This window comes from Sceloporus undulatus, chromosome 1 (assembly GCF_019175285.1).
Source record: "Sceloporus undulatus isolate JIND9_A2432 ecotype Alabama chromosome 1, SceUnd_v1.1, whole genome shotgun sequence".
Lineage (NCBI taxonomy): Eukaryota > Metazoa > Chordata > Lepidosauria > Squamata > Phrynosomatidae > Sceloporus > Sceloporus undulatus.
This window is the reverse complement of record NC_056522.1, coordinates 332,246,792-332,261,658: the sequence shown is the minus strand read 5'-3', so window position 1 is coordinate 332,261,658 and position 14,867 is coordinate 332,246,792. Positions and strand designations below refer to the sequence as shown.

Below are 14,867 nucleotides of genomic sequence, written 5' to 3'. Positions count from 1 at the left end.
CATGTGCATATAAAATAAGTATGGCAAAAATAAACAGCTTACTTTCCTGTTGTATATAAATGAAACTAAAATTTCAGTTTCTGTAAAAGAGGTCCTTTTTAACAACTCTTTACCTGTCTCAACAATTTTTCTATGGCTGACATAACCATGAGTCCTCTCCACACAATGGGTGCAGTCTCTTCTATCAAGAAACCCATAGACATACTAGAAAAGAAAAAGAATTTCCAATTTTCAAACATGATAAAGAGAAACATGTATAAAGTAAGTACATAAAATAGATTTTAATCTACATATTGCTTACCATGCAATTCCATAGTTTACAAGAGGCCGCATTAAGTTTTCTAGAACACAAAATATTTAAATACATATATTAAGGAACAATGTCACACAGAATATGAATTTTTACCACACTTGTATTAAGGACTCTGCCAAAACATTTAATGAGGAGAGTGCAAAGGATTCCACGCTTTGTATTTAGAGGAACACAAGACACAATAAATTTTTTTAAAAAAATGCTTTCTTAAGGAGAATTGCAAATATTTTATCAAGCCTATACATATTTTATATTTATATTTATAAGCCACCCTGCCACACAGGGCTTTATTTTATTTTATTTACACTCTTTGATACCATTTTAGAATTCTTATAATAATGCATGTAATAAAAAACAGAATGTGGCAAGTCGCTGATATTTAAAATGCCTTGTATTTTATAAGGCATTATATTTTTCCTTAAGAAATCTCTATTCCTTCATATTTAGCAATCTATGCTAGTATAACAAGATTTTACACCAAGTTTATTATAAGCAACTGGAATAAAAACCACATGTACCACCTTCCCTTTAGCTTTTCTAAGTAAAAGGGCAGACAGGAAACAGGCTGCAATTTGTCACAACAATCTTCTCTGTGTAGTCTAATGTTTTCTCTGTGAACCTCAAGCATATGCTTAAGTCCACTGATTTTAACAGCGCAGTACTGCCTCCAGTTGCTTGTAGTGTTCTTTGTAATCAGCACAAACACAGACAAGACATTTAGGGACATTTGTATGGCTATTTAGAATAATAATGTGCATATTTCATCTTTAGTATTAATTAAATACTAAAGTTAGAATTGTCCATGCCATTATAGTTCCCATCACTACATATGGAGGCAAGAGCCTGATGGCTAGGAAAGCTGGTAGGGGAAAAAAAATCAACTAATTTGCAATGTGGTGCTGGGGGAGAGCTCTATAGATACCATGGACAGCTAAAAAGACAAGTTAATGGGTCCAAGAGCAAATCAAACCTGAACCCTCCCTCCCTAGAAGCCAAAACGACTACACTGGGACTGTTGTACTTTGATCATATCATGAGAAGACTTGACTCACTCGAAAATACATTAATGCTAAATAAGGTAGAGGGCATCAGGAAAAGAGGAAGGCCACATTATAAATGGATAGACTCAATCAAGGAAGCCATGGCCCTGAGTTTACAAGAATTGAACAGGGTAACAGGTGATAAGGTGTCTTGGAGATGTCTCGTTCATAGGGCTGCCATAAGTCGAGGCTGGCTTGAAGGCAGTTAACAACAACATATTTCTTTTTTTAATGAAAAAAAAAAGATAAAATTGTACAATACAGTGGTACCCCGGGATACGAATGCGCCGCCTTACGAAATTTCCGGGTTACGAAAAAAATCCATTTAAAAAAACTGTTCCGGGTTACGAAGGTTTTTTTGGGTTACGAAAAATTTTTTGGTGCTTTTCGGCGCTATTTCACACGAAATCGCGGCTTTTCCCCATTAGCGCCTATGGGTTTTTCGGCTTGCGAAGTATTTCGGGTTACGAAAGCGGCGGCGGAACGAATTAATTTCGTAACCCGGGGTACCACTGTAGATTGTATAATATATAAAATGTACGTTCAACAATTTCTTTCCCCCATCCCCCCTTCCTATTCCATTTATCCATTATCATATTTTCTAATACCTAGTCATTAAACCAGCTCTTCTTGTTTCTTCCTCTCTTTCTACTTTTTTTCCTTTCTCTTATCTCACTATCCTTTATGCTATTTTATTCTTTCAAAGATTGTGTAATAATCTTAAATATTTTCTATACCTATCTCTCCTTCTATTAAACCACATTCCAATGATATATATCACATATCTTTACTTTCTTTTCTTTTCTTTTTCTTTGTGTTTAAGCCATCTATTATCTTAACAACTAGTAATGGTCCTTATTTCCTTACAGTCGTAATATTTGAGTAACAATAATAATAATAATATCATCTATATAACATTTTAATAAATTTTTCCTTAATATCTGTACATAATGTAAATTTCAAATCTTTACCCCATGCCCTTTCCCAATTTATAGAGATGTGTTTTAGATTTTTTGCCCATTCTATATTATTTTTAATAGTTTCTGTTGCTTCCAATTGTAATTTGAAACATAATTTATATAGTTTTGATATTATCTTCTTTTCAACAACATATTTCAAGGTTTGTGAGCCCCTTCAAACTGCTGCCAACTTTAGCTATTACTAAGCCTTTGAATGTTCCCACCTATGTACTGTGAGGATGGAGGCAACAGCACAGCTAGAACAGATAATGTAATTTGTGTATTAGACATTACATTTTTGGGGGGGTTCATGCTGCTGGATGCTTTCAGTAGAAGAGTTAGTGACTGGGCCATAAAGCATAATTAACTCCAAAAATGATGCTGTGGAAATTGCTAAAACAAACATTTACTTGATATATTTTTATTTTATTATTTTATTTTTATATTTTTTAAATCCATACTTTTCCAGATCAAGTAAAAAGGAAGCTAATCTCTGTTGGAGTTATTTACCCTGCTGAAGAGACAAGCCACTGTTCAGCTTTAAAATTGGTTTGCCACACAACATAACTGGAATGACATACAACAAAAAGAGCTTTGATTGCATAGCCTGTTCTTCTGGCAAATGCAGGCCAATCCTGGACAGAATCCTTGGTATTTAAAACCAACCAGGCATAAACTTGTATGACAATTGCAGGTTTAACACATGCACTTTAAGTGGCTGGTGCGGTCCTTTATAGTGCATGATTACAACTATTAATTCCTCTACTATAAAATTATATTTCGGTGCATACTCTGGGAGCAGTTACTTCACCACATGCACTTAACAATAAGGCTGCAGCAGACAAGCTTTCATAAACACTTATGAATCCATCTACTCATGAACATCAGCTTTTTGTACAGTAGCAATGTTAGTTAAGGTTTTTCAACTCTGAAATCATTATTATCCACCCCCTCACCTCCTCATGATGTCTCATCGGGAAGAATACAAAAGACTGCCACAAACAGTATTATTCAAGTTCTGTGGTATACATTCTGTATTGTCACTAAGTAACAACTGCACAAACTATATGGGATATAAATTTAGGTTGTATACAGTAGACGGCCGAAGATTAAAAGGAGAACTGAAACCCAAACATTATTATTTCTTAAAGACAATTGTGGACAATGGAATAATCAAACTTGTTTTTTGTTGTTTTACAGAAAAACTGAATACCCTTTCGGCAACCCCACCTCCTGGAAACAATTAGGATTTCCATTTATATACCACTGTATTTGTTTTAATCACAGCAAATAGATGGTTCTATATAAGCTTAAGTATCCCTTTTTCCTAGCACCTGACTTTAAGTAAAATGTTAGCCGTCGGGGCATTCATCAACATACACAAAGACATAAAATATCAGCCACTGTTTCCTTTCCACTGGAGTTAATGTGCTTCTATTTATAGTCAAGCCAGTTAAATATGTTATGATAGAACAACTTCAACTCAAATACAAAAAGACCAATACAAAACCAGCCTTAGAATTTTTTCCGAGTTAAACCATCATTGTTAGTTAATAGACAGTAGGTGGAGAAACACCTTCCACAATATTAAAACAGAACAAGGTTGACCTTGCAAATACAGAAGAACGCCCCTGTGAGATTCAGACTGTTTGCTGAGTCCTTAAGTTGTGAAAAATTACTACCGTCTGTGTGCTGAGACAGACATCAAAAATGCCTGCAGACCAACAACTCCTGGTGCTACCAGTCAAGACACCATGCATCTATTATCCCATCCTTCCCTCCTTAAATAGATTTTCTGTGTCAAAAAGATGGAAGTCTCAGTGACAAAAGAAATAAGGATTGCAAATTGAAAGTAACATCTTCTGGAAAATGCATCTTGTGACATCTTAAAAATAATTTTAAAAAAAAGATTTTATGGACTTCATATATCAGCAGGACTCAAATACACAAAAACTAGTCACCCAGGCAGGAATGATGAACTTGCAGCCCATATACTGAATTCCCCATGTGAACCATCCAATGCCCTCTCTGGGCAACAGCAAGGGCTTTTTGCAACAGCTGACCTGTGAATCCCAGCTCTCATCTCCAGCCAGTAAATAGAGATTATGGGTGGGTTTCCTTATTCTCTCTCCCAATGCTGCAGAATAACAATCCTGATTGGAAAACTAAACTGGGAATTAGTGACCTAAGACCTTGGAGATAGGAAGTATGCTCCAGCATTATCTGACTTGTATGATTAGATTTGTACTTAGTCTTCCCCTAAAGTAGTGGTCAAGATGACCAAAATATATCATTAGAATAGACTGAAAACAAGTTTAAAAGCTAAAAACAGATTAGACAATAAACTCATAACAATCACAATAATCAAAGTACTTGAAAAGATCAATTTAAAGCATTGTGACTTCATTCCCTTCCTAAAAGCAGTGAGAGCAAGAACACACAGCAACTCTGCAGGGAATGTATTTCACAGTTTCAGCCACACAGAAGCCGTCTAATGTGTGCCATCCAGTACTGACTTCTAGAGTCAACATTCCTTTGAAGATGACCTCTCTTGAAGATATTAAGATCCAGACTGGTTCAAAATGAAACAATGGCCCCCAAGATATCTAGGACTTTAAAGGTCAAAGTCAGTATCTTGAATTGAAGCCAGAAAGCAGGTAGCAATTGAGAATGTTATGTCTTTTAGCATCTGGGTGACATAACTGAAATTGTGCACCAGGCAGCAACTTAGTTGCTGCATATTGCACCAGATGAAGCTCCAGGGCACTCCTCAAGGGTAGTCCCATGTAGACAAGGTGCAATGTAATTAAGTGGTGAGTGATTCTGGCCAATTATCTGTAACTGAAGCATTATGCAGAGGTGTGCAAAATCATTTCTTCTCTACCACCACTACAACCAGGGATAGCACAGAGTCAAGATATACTGCTAAATTACAAGCCTGTTCTGGAGAAATCAGACCCCTTCCAGAACAGGTTGAATCCAAATTCCCAAGACAGGCATATAGTTATGAACAGCACTGTCTTGTTGGCGTTTAATATCAGTTTGTTCACACAAACCTAGGCTATTGAGTGCTTCCTTGATGTCAAGTGACAAGAAGCAACAGAGCAGGATGTCATGAGCATGCTAGTGAGACTGAATTACAAAGCTTTGAATGAATTGTCCAAGAAGCTATTCTGTCAAGATGTTAACCAAGGTGGTAGCTGGAATAGAATCCTGTGGGACACTATCTCCAAGACCATAATATGGAATAGTGATTCTTCAGAAATGCTTGCTATGACTTCACAAGAAGGACTAGAACCACTGATACCCCCTAGCCAGCTGGTCTAAATGGTGGCTGATAGTAAAAATGATGACACAAGGTCCACGAGAATTAACAGGGCTGCACTCACCACTCCCCCAAACACACATATCCAGTTCCCAGCATATGTCATCTACCAAAGCAGAACTCCATCCCATATCCCATCAGAAAGACCAAGAAGAATATCTTAGATGGCCAATACCGCTGTAAGTTACTACAAGACATGGTTGTTTTTCATTATTCTAGACATGATTTTTGTTTTAACCTAATATCTTCACACCTCTCAGAAATGGGGACTTGTTTTAAGATCTCCTTTACCTGCTCAGGCTTGTCTTTAAAAATGCCACAAATCTGAACAACTAACAGTTGACCTTTTATCTAGTATCTATGACCCCAATGAAGGGCACTCACCTATTAATACATGGGAGGACATGGATTTGTTGCAGAATGTGTGCATCAGTCCACATTTTGCCTCACAACATTCTGCCTCATAAAACCTCAGACACTGTTTGGCACTACTTTCCATAATTCAAGGCTTCAGAGTTTTAATCGTATCTCTGCAGTAATATTTTTCACCACATAATGAAACAACACGTTATATACATTGGAAATTGTGAACATAGAAATAAAATAGAGTAGCCAGCAATATCTGAACAACATCCTTGTTTTTCTGAATAAATGTTTTAAAGGGGACAAGACATCTTTTTAATTTAAAAGAAGCAATTCAGTACTGGTATGTATTGGAGACAGCTCCAGTAAAGACATTTGCTATTTTTTGAATGAAAATTAAACAAATTAGCTTTTTTCTGGCAACTCCTTTGGCTGGAAGTTGGGACATGGATTGAAATTTAATGAAACCATTGGTATGTCAAAACTGTTACAGGGAGTTAACAAAATGTAGCTTTTCCTAATCCACCCGCCACTTACTTCTGAAAAGCTATCACAACACAATTTTTAATTCAACTGAAAGAAGTCTTGCTCTAACTCAGTTCTTTTCACTTGTCTGTTGTCTACTTTACCAAGAAACCCAATAATGGCATCATTAATGTCCCAGGGTACAAAAGATAGTTTTCTATTCTGGAAAAACATTTCTTACACTGGGTTTGCCAAGGCCTCTCCCCATACTGCTTATTTTTAAGAAAAGAGAAAATATAGAATGTCTCTGGAATACACACACACACACACACACACACACACAGTGTGTGTAGATAAACGAGCCCATGGTCAGGATGGGGCAATATGATGACAATACAGGTTTGTTCTCTAACCACTTCTAGTTTGTCTTATGGCCAGAAAACTCTCTGTAGGTTCCACTGGAACTGGTGTGCACACGCACCAGTTTCCAATGGCAACAGAGAGTTTTCTAGCCATAAGACAAACTAGAAGTGGTTAGACAACAAACAACCCATCAAGGGCTGTTCTTCATATTTCCCCATCTTGATAATGGGCTACTTCATCTACATTGCTTAACTTGTACCAACACATTCTGTCTGTACACCTCTGTGTTTGGTGGACAAATAGACTGGTCTAATCTTCTTTGTAGCACTCAGCTCTGGCTCATAATCATGTTCTCCTGTTTTTTGCATGGCTGTTCTGCAAAGTAAGGCACACATGTCCCCATCTGTCCAGGTCTCTACAAATAAGCTTTCATCCTTCCTAGGTTTAGATCATCTATATGTGAATATTTTTGTAAGTAATTGTACTGCCCTTCCATGGAAACGTATAGAGCACAAACCAGTTTCAGGAGCAGTATATTCCACAGGAACTTCAGTTGAGATATCAGCAAGATTAGAACCTAGCCCAAGACTTATCAAATAGGCCAAAAAGGTAGCTTCACATCCTAGAGTAGCAGGAGGTAGGGTAGTATTCTGCCCAACTGCCCTCTACTTTGTCGAGTAGGAAGATTCTATGGATCTCCCATCCCACTCACCTGAGTACTATTTTGTTTACCCATTGTAAGAATTTAGAGTGGATAACAGCCACATGGAATATGGAAAATAAAAAAGCATATGTATTTTGGAAATGACTATTTGTATCCTTTGTGGCTTGCCAAAACACACTCCAGTTTTAATGGATAAGAAAGTTCATAAGCTGTGTGTTCACTCCAGCATCTGATTGCAACTTGTACTTCCTATTCATATATCCATCTTTGCCAGACTCTCAGAATTTTCCATTATTCAAGATTTTACAAGAATATGAAATGTTTTCCTTTAATGAAGTGCCTTCTATCCTTCAGGACTTTAAGGCATTCTCCTAACATCAAGTACATCAAGTACACAAAAAGATATTTTACTCTTACAGCTATGGTTATATGGCTTCATTATGGCATCTTGAGCACTGGATATACCATATTGATATGCACACTTAGAAAGTCAGGTAGAACATGAAATTGATAATTTCATAATTAGTCCATATTAATGTCCGGGAATCTATGGTTGCATATCAAGTTCCAGGGCCATACTTGCATATTCCACTGTGAATTCCAAATCTTTATTTCCCCCATCTATTGTATATCACACACCAGAAAAAATAAATAAAATATAAGTTCTTTTCAATATTGTGTTGTGACAACTATGCAACAGTTCATTACTCTAGCACAACATGAGAAGCATATGCTGTATACAATACAGCAAGCGCTATTGAGATTAGTAATTGCAAGGCAAGAACAGCCAGGCTACTCTTAGCCCACCTAGTGATTCACACTTTAAAAGGGGAAACATCTATTCCGAGTCCACTACAGTATATGCAATCCATGTATGTGCAATTAAGGCTCTCAATTTTTTTTTGGGGGGGTGTCTATGCATGTACCACCAACTGTTTATTCATCTCACTGTATGAGTGCCAGGAGTAGGATGTGGGAAGAATAAAGTGTGTCTCCTATTCAGCATGGAAGCCAAGAATACTGCTAGTAGTGGAGACACCTGTTGGGCTTTTACCTGCCTGCTGCATTTCCATGCTGAACACAAAAAAGAGAGAGAGGTTTTGCCTTCCCCATAAAGAAGCGAAGCAGGATACCTGAACAGAGACAGAGCTATCTTTCTGCCCTCTTTTGGCAGTTTCCTTGGACAACTGCATAAAGTATCGAGGCAAAAGATATCTTGCAGACCATATTAGAACTTAACTTGGGGCAGATCTGAACTTCCAGTTTTTCCAGTCATGACAAAACAGTTGCATTCTGAACTAACTGAAGTTGCCAAAAAAACAGCTCTATCTACAATGCATGACAGTAGACAATCAAAGTGTTAACTAAGCCATTTAATTGAGGTCATTTGCTCAAATAACTTACTGTTCTGAATAAGTGCATCTCAAGAATTCATTATCAAATTGTACCCCATGAAACATCTCTTCCTACCCCCAATTATTAAAAGAGTAATATCCATTACTTGGTGTCACTTCTGGACTTCCTTTCAGGTTCATCATTTTCGGTATGGAAGGCCCATACACATCTGCATCAAGCAAGCCAACTGCTTTTGTCTGTGGAAACAAAGCATCCATCATGAGATTATTCTTCAAATATTCATGTGTGCACAAACTTACTAATATTAAAAAGAAATTTGCTTTAAAAATGGGAAAGAAAAAATTTAGTTATAGATTTGGGTTGTTATAAATCACATAGTGTGGTACTTTAAGCATATGAAGCATTACACTCAACTGCCCAAAATATTACATGAACTCAGAATGCTCACTAATCTAGGCATTCTTATTTAATACACTAAGATCCAGTAGCTGAATGGAAAAAACCATGTCTCAAACTGGATTAAAATAAATAAGCAAAACATAGTTTTTTGTAGAGATTTCAAGAACCTGTGTGGTGTAGCCATTCAAGTGTTGGGCTAAGATTCCAGGAGACCAGGGTTTGAATGCCACCCAATCATGGAACCTCAGTGGGGGAACTTGAGTGAGACACACATTCTCAGTCTTAAAGCAATGGCAAACATCTGCTGAATAAAATCTTGCCAAGAAACCCTGTGATAGGGCCAGCATGTGTTAAAGAAATTTCAGTATAATAATAAAACCCTGTGTGAGATACATTGCAGTGATTATTATGGTTTTTTTTCCTGGAGAAGGAGAGTAGAGAAGCTGTTTATGTATGCTGGCCCATCCTATATGCCAACCAATTGCACTACAGATGAATAAGGAACTGCTCACATCACGGGGCAATGGATACTTTCTTAAGCAAGCTTTAAAAAATAAGAATACAACCACGGGCACAATTTAACTGAACAAGTGTAATATTCCAACAGGACTGTGACCTAAAATATAAACAGAAAAAATTTGTAGGGCTAGCGCAACATTGTATATAACTCCGAAGGCCAGTATTCAAATCCTCGCTCAGCACCGGAAGCAGTGGAGTGACTTTGGGCAAGCCACACTCTTTCAGCCTCTGAGGAAGGAAAATGGCAAATTCCGTCTGAATAAATCTTGTCAAGAAAACCCCATGATAGAATTGCCACAAGTCTAAAACAACTTGAAGACACACAACAAAAGATAAAATGGAGAACATGGGCTCTGAACTATCAGGAAACACTTTATGCCTCCTGACACCCCCCGCCGAAAAAAGCCATTTTGAAATAGTAATGGAATTTTTTTTTACCCCAAACCACATCAAATCCCAATTGTTTAGCATGCAGAAGTCCCTAAAATCCATAAGAAGCTACAATGCCCATCCCAAAACTAGATGAAAATCAGCATAAACAATATTTGGAAGCAAGATGTCATTTTTGGTGTGCTGTCGATGCACAAGTGTAGTGTGTTAGGATGGCATGGGTGCAAAAATTGTCTCCCATCCCTCTGAAGTTGCCCATCCCTGCCATAGTATTCCAATGAACAATACATTTCTTGTTGGTAAAGATACTCAAGGATTTAATTTAGTATGCTTTCTGAAGCACACTGATCTGGTTGCATTTGACCTAAATAAAAATATATTAAAGCATTCATACAGTGTATATTTCGAAATGTATACTAATCCTTGGCACATGCCCACACTTCATCTAGATTATTAAAAACATGAAGGCCCAAAACAGACTGCAGAAATACTTTAGCCTTACTTTAGGGTAACAAAAACAGTGATTGGATTAGCACAATCCCAAAGTGAAGAGATAAGGAAGTTGTCTGGGAGCATGGCATGGGGTAGGTAGAAAGTGTTGGCTTACTGTTTCGGTGCAATGAGTCCTCCTTTGACTCTCAATTCAATAGGATATGCAGAGGGCCTGGGGGAGAAAGGAGGTATCAGCACACCTATTTAGTTTTGATTGTAGCATTACCTGGTCTTGCACATGCCCTCAGGTGTGCACTCCTTTCTTATTGGCTATCCACCTGGTGTTCCAAAGGTCTTAAGAACATAATGGGTCCAGATATGAAAATATGAAGATTCCAAATGCTACGTGGGGTATGCAAGGTGTACTAACAATGGGGATAAGAGTGTGTGTGTGTCTTCAGGTCACCTGTCAACCCATGGTGACCCCATAAATTTCACAGTATTTTCTTAGGCAAGGAATACTCAGAGGTGGTTTTTCCAGTTCCTTCTTCTGAAATATCACTTATAGCACCAGATATTCATTGTTGGTCTCCCACCCAAGTACTAAGCAGGGTGAGCCCTGCTTAGCTTCCAAGATCAGATAGGAACAGACAGGTGCCTTTAGGGTATTTAGGCCCTCATACACAAATATACATGCTTTACAAAAAGAGATAAGGAGTTTGAAATAATAGTGTCAAAGTGCCAGACTACACATATCACATTTCACACAGAGGCCAAATATTATGCAGAAGTCTAACATATGTAAGATACAATCAGCGCAACCTACCCAGTAATACTAAATTAGAACCACCAGTAACAGGCTAGCATAACTGGGAAGTATTTATACTAAATAGCAATAGCAATAGCAAGTGCATTTCTATACCCTTTATCAGTGCACTTAAGCACTCCCTAAGCTATTTGCAATGTGTAAGCTAATTGCCCCCAACAAGCTGGGTACTCATTTTAGTATCCTACAGAAGGATGCAAGGCTAAGTGAACCTTGGAGCCCTGCCTGGGATTGAACTCACAACCTTGTGACTGTAGTGCAGGCATTTAACCACTGCACCACCAGGGCTCCCTTATACTGAATTAGTGACAAATACTGTACTATCTACAGTGAAAAAACATATATTCTCAATCAAACCCAAATTCAGAATAACCAGGCTGTGCTAATGAAAGCTCATCAGTTTAATTTTAGTACTTCTGTTTTAAGTGTTTATGCTGAAATATGGTGACCATCCTCAAAATCATCTTATAGGAACACTGATCTTAATGAGTCATTTTCATGCCAACATCCAACCAGTTTTGTAACTGGGAATACAAAGAGATGGGAAGACAGGGACATTTCTGTATTTGCCCTACAGAATTTTGCAGTTTACTTGTCTTCACAACTTACTGTACATCTTTACCCTGCAGGCAAAGAACACATTAGTTGTCCCTGATCTCTGTTTGCAACTCTGAGCTTCCTAGAGACGTGGGCTATTCTATTAAAGGGTGCTGATATGATTACTTTCAGGTCCCTTCAAACATTACACATTTATAAGGTTTTTAAAGAAGAAGAAGCAGACAGAATGATGGAGTATAATTGCTCTCAACTACTACATACTGTTGGAGAGTAGGCAATAAATTGCAGGAAAAGAGGTGCAGGTAAAATATACGGAGATAAAATGTTAAGAATACATTCTAACTATAAGAGTGGTTCAACAGGGAAGCAAATGACTATTAATTATTCTTCTTGGCTGTTTAAGAGGAAGTCGGGTAATCAGGATGACAAGTACAGTAATTGTAAATGAACCTGAAAGCTGGGATTCTTAATAATTTCTTACAGAACTGTTTTCACCAGGAGTGTGTTTAACCTGAGTTGAGGAATGCGAAGTCCTGGGCTTAAAAGAATCCAGATTCTGCATGAAGCCACAAAACATGATTCTACAACAGGAATATATTCTACACATGAATATTATTCCATATACCTTATTTCTTTTCTGCAATCGTGAGGAGACAAAAAGTTACTCAGAACAACAAATGACTAACATATTTGGAGCCAGAATAAAGGCACTCAATATCATACTGGAATCACAATTCGGCCCAACTAAGAAATGATTAAAGTAAGTCAGGCTCTTTGTAATTTATAATTATGACAGTTTCCGCAGGGGGAAAAAATGACAGGCTATTTTTCCCACATAAGAAAACTTCTGGTCCAGAATAATAAAAACAACAAGTAAAACAGCTTAAGTGGTACTAGTCCACCCTTCACAGACTAGCTTATCCAAATCTCCCTGGATGACATTTTTCACTACCCGTAGTATAAACATTTAAGTCTACTTGAAAAAGCACCACCACTTAGGCATGGTGGAATGCATCCTGTGTTAAAAAAATGAAACTGAACTTGTGAAGTGAGTCTTTCCTGCCTCTGCACCTACTAAATTGTTCATAAAGCCTGGATTGCAGTGAGGGCACCCCCTGGACTATTTACTGTATTTAGTAATCAAAATACTTATATCCTGCCCTCTATCTAAAAGTCTTAGGCCAGCATACAATATCAGTTTTAAAAAATGTAAATAAAATGATTTTAAAAGACTAAAAATATACTAAACAAGTTAAAAGGGTTCCAATTAAAACCAGTCAAAATTCTTTAAAACAATTCAAAGCCATGCACATGTGTGGATCTGTATAAAACAAGTCCCAAAGATCTTTTGGAAAATATCATGCTTTCAGTTGGCACCAGAATGACAGCAGTATAGGTGCCAATTAGGCCTCCAAAGGAAAAGTATTCCATAACTGGGTGTAACACCAAATAATACCTTTCCTACGTCCTCTGAGAGCATATTGCCTTCACATATGGGACACAGAAGAGCACCCCTCTAAGCAGACCTTTTACATATGTAGGATGCCTCAAGTATCAAGGTCCCAAGCCATTTAGGGGTTAAATGCCATTACAGGCACCTTGAATTCAGAGTGGAAGCATATAGGCAGCCAATGAACTTTTTTAAATTCAAGGGGCCACATCTGTGCATTATTCTTGCAATCATAAGACTGCAAACATGGCAAGGTATGAGTATGAAGGGCAATGTAAGATTCCAGGAAAGATTCTTTTTCTAAACCACAGGAATTATGCTTAACTGCAAGGAGTCTAGGGGAGCACATGAAAATGCTCTCCTGGGTTGCTCAAAGTGTGGAATACCTTCTCTGAAATTATAATTCGCTCCCACTCTCTTGACTTTCAAAAAAAGTGCTGTACTCACCAATTCCAATACCTTTCTGCAGCTGTGAGATTACATGTTCATGTGAGGTAAGAGGCTCTGCTGCTGGTAGAGTCTCCCAAACAGGCTTTTGCTGAGAAGCCAGACTAAGGGACTCTCCAGACTGCCTCAAAGGGGCTGGCTGGAGGTGCCCAGTTTTTCTCTGGAAAGACGCTGCAGCAGTCAAGCCTCACGGCGTCCCTCCAGACCAAAAAGAACCTGGAAAAACCGGGTTCTTGTTGGTGTACAGGGACGCCATAATCAGTGCGCCATTGGCGCACATCAATGCATCCATGATGCAAGTGCGGCGCCCGGAGGTGCAGACACAGTGCCACACTTGTGTCATGTATGCGTGTCCCATATGGCATTGTCCATATGTTCTAGGGTTCTGGAGCATGCGGATACTGTGTGCTCTGCAACTCTAGTATTGGCTCCAGGCCGCCGCAAACCAGCAGCCTGTACCGGGCCTGCATGTGCCAAACAGCTACTGGGTGGCAACAGTAGTTGGGGGTGACACTTGCAGAGGACTTCTCAGAGGTGGCAGTGGCACTGTAGCTAACGCTTGTTAGTACTGCGCAGCAGAAGGCACAGTACACCCCTTTTGAATTATTTTTACCATGAAAACTCTATGATGAAGCAATCCAAAATTAAACAGGAGATAGTGCCAGAGTATGGCACTCCCAAGTCGGATTGTACTCAACAAGCTACTTGGATACAGGAAAGGTCAACTACAACAAGTGCTGTGGCGAATGGCGCCAGTAGACTCAAACCAAAAGGACTTCCAGCTGCTGATGTGCTTAGAGGCAAAAGGAAAGTCCAAAGCTCGACAAAGTATAGTAAAGGAGCATGGAATGTGAGAAGCATGAATCAGAGGAAGGTAGACAGAGTAAAAGAAGAAATGGAACATATAAGTGCTGCCAACACTTGGAGTAAGCGAGCTAAACTGGACAGAAATGGGACATTTTGAGTCAGATAATTTACCCAGTGTTTTACTCCAGAAA

General features: G+C 38.3%; 1 protein-coding gene across 8 annotated transcripts in view; it reads right to left on the bottom strand.

Moving 5' to 3' along the window:
• The window catches only part of NUBPL (nucleotide binding protein like), a 124,017-nt gene that overhangs the window by 83,308 nt on the left and 25,842 nt on the right, over positions 1-14,867 (bottom strand). For 5 of the 8 annotated variants that reach the window (XM_042441109.1, XM_042441092.1, XM_042441101.1 and 2 more), the window contains 3 exons: positions 8,994-9,084; positions 302-341; positions 114-204 (listed from right to left, as the gene is read on the bottom strand). In XM_042441109.1, coding sequence (XP_042297043.1) covers positions 114-204; positions 302-341; positions 8,994-9,084 — 222 coding nt within the window. Of the gene's footprint in view, positions 1-113; positions 205-301; positions 342-8,993; positions 9,085-10,763; positions 10,821-14,867 lie in introns of all 8 variants that reach the window. The other 3 variants (XM_042441129.1, XM_042441149.1, XM_042441140.1) reach the window with 3 other exon arrangements.